This window comes from Etheostoma spectabile, chromosome 23, assembly GCF_008692095.1.
Source record: "Etheostoma spectabile isolate EspeVRDwgs_2016 chromosome 23, UIUC_Espe_1.0, whole genome shotgun sequence".
Lineage (NCBI taxonomy): Eukaryota > Metazoa > Chordata > Actinopteri > Perciformes > Percidae > Etheostoma > Etheostoma spectabile.
The window spans coordinates 18,116,102-18,124,491 of record NC_045755.1 but is presented as its reverse complement, the minus strand read 5'-3'; the positions used below and the strand labels follow the sequence as shown (position 1 = coordinate 18,124,491).

Genomic DNA, 8,390 nt, shown 5'->3' with positions numbered 1-8,390 from the left:
GGGGGGGGGGACAGGCAGCAAACAGCGTCATGTGAGCCAAATTAGCTCAGCTTGATCTTTACGCAATAGATGTTTGTCAGGGGTGTGTGTGTGTGTGTGTGTGTGTGTGTGGTGGTACGGGGGGTGTGGGGGATGGGGGGGCACACACTCGGGTGGTTGTGGAGACTGTCACTGCCTCTGTAGCCTCACAGTTCTGTAAATACACTCGGCTCAAACAGCAGCGTGAGTGGTGTCTTCGTTTTCCTTTCCTCAGGATTTCAAGGCTCTTTTGGACACAGGACTTCAATCTATTTTCATGAGAAGATTATTGGATTCTCACATTTTTCATCTTATTTCTGAATTTGTCTTTTTTTTTTTCTTCTTTTTTCTCCCTGGGAACATCTCAGAATGTGCGGCTTTCCTAATCACAGGCTCAGAAAAAGGATATGTTTCTGCTCTTCTGGTTATTAAGTTGAGAGTGACAACCTGATCCCGGAGTTGTTTTTGGCTTGACGTGTGACGGCAGCGTGCCTCCGTGTTAAATGCCAGGTGGATGAAATTGGGTTGAAGTCGGGGAAGTGAATCATTGGTGATGTTACCGCATGACCTACTGTTGGACAACCACCTGGCAAGTGACGAACAGAGTCTGTTGTTGTTGTAAAGATGAGTATTTACACATATTGTTGTGCAGATTATTCCAAAACAAGCCAGTTTTTTAAAGATATTTGTCTGTATTTCAGTCTGGTTTTGCCTTTTTCAGACTGGAAATCTGTTGGGTTTTTCCCCAATACATTAGATATTTTTCTGTAAAGTACCTTTACATAAGTTGTAGGATTTCGACCCAGCCCCAAGACAACTTGTTTCCACGTGTCATCTCAATTTCTGTTTGGAGTGTTCATAAAACTTTAATAATAAGGAGTGAATTGAGTATATGCAGATATAGCGGGCTGATGCAAGACTTACATCATACACTGTGATATAACCTTAAACTTAAATGATTAGTCAATTAATCAATTAGTGATCAACAGAAAAGTAAGCTGGAACTATTTTGATAATCAATCAGACATTTTTGGAGCAAATATTTTCTGGTCCCAGCTTTTCCAACGTGAGGATTTGCTTGATTGTTTTGTTTTGTTTCTGTAAACGGAATATCTTTGGGTTTTGGACCGTTGATCGGACAAAACAAGACAATCGATGACGTCGACAACAACTTTAGGAAAATGGGATGGGCATTTTTCATCATTTTCTGACATTTTATAGACCAAATGATTATTCAATTAATTGAGAAAACTGTCTGCAGATTAATAAATGATGAAAATAAGTCACACTTTTAACATTCCTGGATCGTTTCCAACCTTGGTTAGAAGTCATTTGAATTTTCTCTCTCGCTCTCTCTCTTCTCGCCTTCTTGTCAGCTGTTAAGTAAAAAAAAAAGAAAAATCCAAAAATACTTACAAATGCAAGTGCTCTACAAGACTCATTCCAAACCTGGTGGTTGGGCCCCTCAAATGGGTCAAAAGACAGATCACGAAATGCTGCATGGGTCAGGAAAAGAAGAAAAAGATTTATAAAATATATATAAAAAAGAGATGAGATCATTTGAATATAAAGTAATTAAAAAAACAAAAACAAAGATGAGATGCATCACAACCTGTCTTGTGATTGTCTTGCTTCACAGTAATTAATCAGTTAAAAGTCCTTTATTTTGAGCGATAATGAGCGACAAACCAAAGATAAAGGGAACAACTCTACAGACAAATTAGTTGTACATTTGGTTTAAATCGTCACAAGCGTTCGTATTTACACACTATTCCTTTTACATTATTTCAAGAGCCCTTTTGACAAAGAAACATTTGCTAATTGATGCATGAATTAGCCTAACTAATGACCTCATTAGTGAAACTGATTGCACTTAATATATCATGGTGATTATAGCCCGACCTAAGACAGCTTAAAGCCTTCCTGTTTAAATACGTACTTTTCCTTGTTTACTTTCCTCTTTCCACTTATGAAGCTGCAGTGACATTACTCTGCAGGTCTATGTTAGTCTCTCTCCACGGTCGTCTGAATCAATATTTCCAGATCTCACTAATTTGTTTGCCTGTTGTCCCGATCATGTCATTCCAGTTTTTCTACTTAGTTTGATTCTGGTTGGTTATCAGATGCAGTTTTGCTTTGGTATGCAAATACAGGCAGCCGGCAGACTCTATGCATAACCTGATATTACAGAACACAGACTGAAGAGGCAGGAGGTTGGTCTGCAATTAAACAAAATAAAAGGCTTTCTAAGCGGCTTTAATGATGCTGAAAATTAGTCTGAGAGACAAAAACCGCAAGGTCTTGCTTATCTTCTTCTCCTACACGTTGCTTTAGCTGCTAAGCGCTTACTTTTACTTCAGTTTTTGCTCTGAACTTTCCCAGAAATCAGCTGTCTTTTCCTTGGATCTTATGCTGGTTGAGTTATGGTTTCTCCAGTTGGCATTCTTCTCATTTAGCCACGGTGGTGGTCACTGTTCATGCTAACCACCCACTTCTGTCAACATGTACAAAGTATCATACATTGTACACTTATTTATGTACCGTTTAAGTTAATCATACCAAGAAAAAAAAAATGTGAAAAAGGTGGTTGGCAAAGGAACAGTGTGGGCAATGTTACAGCCAATGTTAATTATTACCTGAAATCTGCTAATAAAATAAATCCATCTTTTCCAACATTTATCAAATATCTATCTTCAGTCTGTCAAATGTCAATTTTTCCCATTTAACCAGTCTACAAGTGTGGGTGCCCCCTGATTAATCATTTTCTTAGTAATTGCCATTTGTTACTGGCAACAAGCATTAGCTTGAATCTGTACAGTTTAGAAGAGCCTATCAGCTGCTGTGGTTTTCTACCCAAATACAGAACCTGAAAGCAAAAGTCAATCTCAACTTCCAAAAATGTTTCCATACAGCAATTCTGTTTATTTTAAAATAACTGGAAATGCAAAGTGCATCATTTCCTGCCTTTATTTTTCCAAGGAAATTCTTACCCAATAGTGGGCGTTTATTTTTGCAAATGTCAAAGCATTCATGAACTGCCTTTAGTTTCAGTCTGTGTTATGATACTGTCAGGGGAGTTGGAGAGAAGCAGAGCATTGTTTCTGAACCGTTTGGACATTATTTGATAAATCAGCGCATCAACACCATTTATCCGTTCTGTTCCAGAACTGTCGAGCAAAGTGAGAGATGCAGTGAAGAATAACCAGCGCTCCACCCGTCAAAGGTTAAACACTCACCAGGAAGTGGAGGTGCAGGATGCAGTCTCTCGCCCAGGAGCAGCCGCTGGCCCTCACTGCAGTCAAGTCACACTATCCGACCAATGGGAAAGAAGAAGAGGTGAACACAGGTGAGGAAGCCCTGAAGCTTTACAGCGTTACACGCCCTCAGCAGATCATCAGATCGGAATGGCAGATGTAGACGGGCTTCAAATGCATACAAGGAATCTTTCTGTTGCTGGGGAAGGAGAAGTCTCTCATTATATTATATATTATTCACCTTTTAGATTGCTGTTATCCTGACTGTTAAGCCTCTTGTGGATTTTCCTTATAAAGTTTGCAGTAAAGGTTTTGCACTAGCTTGTTAATTATGAGAGTTATTACATTTTAGGAATTATTGTTGTTGTATATTGATGAGAAGTACTAAGAAAGATATGATATACATGTCAATAAATGTATGTTTAAAGTTGGGGTAGGCCTTTTTTTTTTAATGGCCAAAAATTCCATAATAACCTTTTGATATATTGTAATTCAAGTGGTCTGAGAAAAAACTAGACTTGCTTTTCAGCCTTTAGATAATCCAGCCTGTGACGGGAGACTTTGGCCAATCACAGGTCATTTCAGAACACCATGCAGAAACCCTGAATCTGCATCTTGAAAAGTTGCAAAGCATTAGCTATTACTAGCGGTTCCTGTTTGCTCTGTAACTTTAGAGGCACAGACAACCAATAACTGGCTTACTTCTGATGCTGGAGGAAAAGTCTAAATGTATTGATTATGAGGCTAGAACATAGAAAAGGAATGTTTTTATTACAATTTCTAAACAGAATTGTGGATGAACCAAAGTACTCACTACGAAAAAGTAAATTGTGTTAATTCCAGCAGTAGGTGTGTAACCCTGCGTTCTGGCTTTTACTCTGAGAAGAAATGGTGTGATTTTTGACAGAGAATTCGTCAATTGGGTGCTAAGGGTTACGCTCTGTTTGTTCACGTGTGTGTGTGTGTGTGTGTGTGTGTGTGTGTGTGTGTGTGTGTGTGTGTAGTTGTGTGGTGGTGTGTGTGTGTGTGTGTGTGTGTGTGTGTGTGTGTGTGTGTGTGTGTGTGTGTGTGAGAAGAAGCAAGCAGACATCTACAATCTATCGAAACAAACTCCATCAGCTTCCAAGCCTCACCTCTCATTAATCAGAGCAGGTTCAGTGCCTTGCACACTAACACATACTCTGGTTATTTAATTGCTATGTATGCTATGCCATAAAAAGAATGCATTTTCAGTCTTGGGACTAGGCAGCTCTGGTTTATTGCCGATGGCTGATGGGTGATTTTGTTCATTCAGATGCTGATTCCATGGAGGAAGAGGCAGAGTTTAACTGGGAGGAGTACATGGAGGAGACGGGGGCCAACGCCGCCCCTCACACCACCTTCAAACATGTGAGTGACTTTGTACGATCTCCACCTGGCACTTTAAATCCCATCCCTCAGTGATCCTTTAAATACAGCCTCATAGATAAGTACTATATGCAGAAATCCTTTAACGACATATTGGAGAGAGACTGCCCTCGGCACCCCACCGCTAATGTTGTTCAATAAAGGAATCCCATTGGCTTTGTTCTCTTATGACGCACAAGTTGTTAGACAACCTTTTCCGGTTTTTGAAACAGAATTGAGGGTAATTACTAAGGCACAAAAGAAAACAATAAGCACTATGTTGTGTGTGCTTTTGAAGGAGATCAATTTCACAAAACTATTGGGGACAGAAATGCAAAAGGTGAATCAGAAAAGTCCTAAATTACTCTCTGAGGCAAATATTTTATATTTGATGCTCGCAAAATGGGGCTGGGTGGGTCATAATCAAAATCAACAACTGCTTCTAAAATGGTTTTAAGTTTTTATTTGCACAGGTGTTGGTGTTTGCCATGAAAATCTTCTCAGATCTCCCTCCAACAATACAAAAAAAAATGTATGGAGAAAACTACTCAGGTAGAAAATGAGAGGCTAAGAGATAAAATAGTGCAGAAGTTAAAAGTAATCTATGTATGTATGCATGTAAGTAAAGGTACTATAAAGTGATGACAGGAAAGTTATTTGGAAATTTAGAGTTCCACATAATAAAACATTGTCCAACATGAAAGGCTTAATGCAGTTTAGCAGGACTATACTTTTGGTAGAGAAAAACCGAATGCAGGTGGGAAAATACTGGATCCAAAATGACTAAAATCAGCTTAAAAAATGTATGAGTTGTTAAGTGTAGAATATAAACGTCCTTTAAATTGCCATAAACGGACCATGACATATCCTCATTAGTCAGAGCCCTCCATCAGACTGAAACTCTTTTAGTTTTTCAGAACAGCTCTCAAGCAATCACTCATTCAGTCAATAGACATTTGTACAATGTTAGCACACTAAAACTAGAGACTATCTGGTGATGGGATCGGACCAGCTGCGACGCCAAAGTCTGTGTTGCAAAGTGGCAAATAACTGCAAGTATTAGACATGTCTTTTCTAGAGGAGGCCTGATCTTTATCTCGGATATCTGACATAAAAACATAGCTGAAATTTTCTAGTAAACTCACTCATCAGATTTAAAAGAAATGGGGCATAACTTAAAACCTGTTTTGAGATGTCATTGACATGATCAGGATTGATAAGACAGGCAGTGGAAAAGCATGAAAGGAAAAGGTACTTTTATTTTTTGGCAGTGACTCTGCAGGCCAGCTGTGCTCGGCTCTGATTTGCTGGAGTTGAAAACTCATATCTCACAGGTGAACTGAAGCCCAGGCTGCTGCGTTAGTTCAGACAGACAATCATAGTCCAGGTCAGCTGACCTGTCTGCATGTTGCCATCACCAGCTGGGCGGCCTGTTTGACATGTCAAACTCACCTGTTTAATCTCTGCCTGCTGCTGAGCATGTATCTTATTGAAACAAAACTAAATCTTGTTTTTAGTTGAAATGTTCCCATTCAGTTTAAGTATCTGATTTATTTTAGTGATAGCTGCTGTATGTTAACAACACATGTGGGTGCAGAATAACTGAATTAAGGTTGTTTTTTTTACCCAAAAAGAAAACTGAATCAGCTAATTTGTTTTTCCGCTAAATGTCGCAAGCTCTGCAGAACTGCTGCAGTGACAAAATAATGATGAATATAAGGCAAAGCTGAAGTTAAATGAATGTAAGTGTAATGTGAATGTGTGTAATGTGAACCTTTTAGACAAAACAACAAAGGGTTAGTAGCAAAGTAGTATCTTTTAATGTAAATGTTTAATCTGTTTTTTGTCTGTTCAATTTCTGCACAGTCATTGTACGGCTGTTTTTGTTAAAGAGGCAATCCATCAATTTTATGTCAAAGTCATAAAACATAAAACAGACATAACTTGTGGAAACGGACCTACAGTGTTTTCTGTATCTCTGGAGAACACTAGTACTAGGCTGTTATTCCAGCCCGGCTTTGGAGAGTACAAATGGTTAACAAAAAGCCTGCCTTGCAGACTGGATGCATTGAGTTTGAAATATGTGGGTGTTAAACAGTTAGGCTAGGGAGGCTTTAATTAAAAAGGCTATGTTCTTTGGAAGTTTTAAGGGAAGTGGAGGATCCAGTGTTTTCAGAGCTTGACCCATGCTAGGTAGCCTGGGAAAACCCTGACAAACTTCTGGCAAATTTGAGAATTGCTCTGCAAGTCCATCCGGCCAAGAGCCCATTCAAGCCCATTTCCAATGTTTCCAAGTCGAGGCACCGATCGCAACCATTGAGGCGGGCTGTACACGATGACGATAGCGCAGCGACGTTGAAACCGATTTTGTACATCGCTCTGTTTGGTTTTAGGTTTATCACATTGCGCCCTGAGGCATTTGAGCGGTATCCGTTGGTGACGCCCCTTTGGGCCCACTCTCAGTTACAACCAGTGTTGGGCAAGTAATTAAAGTAACTAATGCTTTACTTTCAAGTAAATTTTTAAAAGCTCAAATGTGACCCCACCTCCACCTCTCTTTAATGGCACTAAAAATATATTAGCATGTTCAATTATTGATGGTAAATCTGAATATTTTAATGAAATGGACAATTAATACAATGCATTAACAAAAACAATGTACACACATTTTATCTATTTTAATGTTGCCGTGGGACAAAGTGAGACTAGCCTCCAATCAAATGCCATGTACTGTATGTAGATATTATGTCTAGTAGATCGATACAAATAACATAGATATTTGAAAAAACGTTTCCTTGAGAGACTGCAGGACTATTACTCAAATATTTAAGGCAGAAGTGTGCTGTTTATTAATCCTTGATTGATGGGTTTGATCCATTCCGAGTAAGATATCTGAATGTCAAATCAATTTCTGCATCTGTGGGACTGGAGGTAGATTATTGATCTAACTTCTTTAAACCAGCATCATAGTGTTTCTGTTTTTGAAGAAATGCAGACGACTGCGAACCACCGGTGTAATGTAACTAAGTACATTTATCCAAGTACTGTACTTAAGTACAAATTTGACATACTTGTACTTTACTTGAGTATTACTTTATACTTCTATTACATCTCAGAGACCAATGTTGTACTTTTTACTCCACTACATTTGTTTGACAGCTTAAGTCACTTTGTACACAATGTTGTTAATGTTTTTTTATATTCAGAAAACACAACATTCACGAACAGTTTGAGATCCCAGGGCCACAAAAACACAGAGAGGAAAACGGGAGGGAGGGAGACAAAACAATACATGCAGAAACAGACACACACAGACACAGACACACGACACACGACAAGGGTTACCAGTTACATTCGCAAACAAAAGAAACGGCTGCAGCACAAACTCACAACATGGACTTTAAAGACTCAGCAATGCTGCAGGCAGGCGTAGGGTGAGGTTGAGGATTTATTAACTAAAGAACAGTACACGCAGCAACAGACGAGAATAATCTGACACAAGACAAGGGAAAACACAAAGACTACCACCAGGTAATGAGCAAACACTGGACAGGTGACACTAGGGCTGGGGAACAGGTGGAACACATTAGACAATCACACTGGCGGGAAAACTAAAAGACAGGAAGTAAAACAAGACAAGACAGAACTAGACTACTGTCACTCCCCGATGTGAGTCAGGTGCACTTTTGAGTCACGCATGCTCAGATTTAAACTGTTTACAGCATAACGTGT

General features: G+C 39.2%; 1 protein-coding gene across 4 annotated transcripts in view; it reads left to right on the top strand.

Annotated features, from left to right (window-relative positions):
* sfmbt2 (Scm like with four mbt domains 2) overlaps positions 1-8,390 on the top strand; it is a 52,859-nt gene that overhangs the window by 3,783 nt on the left and 40,686 nt on the right. For 3 of the 4 annotated variants that reach the window (XM_032505862.1, XM_032505861.1, XM_032505858.1), the window contains exons 2-3: positions 3,184-3,364; positions 4,567-4,661. In XM_032505862.1, coding sequence (XP_032361753.1) covers positions 3,274-3,364; positions 4,567-4,661 — 186 coding nt within the window. In that variant the 5' untranslated portion in view covers positions 3,184-3,273. Of the gene's footprint in view, positions 1-194; positions 612-3,183; positions 3,365-4,566; positions 4,662-8,390 lie in introns of those variants that run through there. The other variant, XM_032505859.1, reaches the window with a different exon arrangement.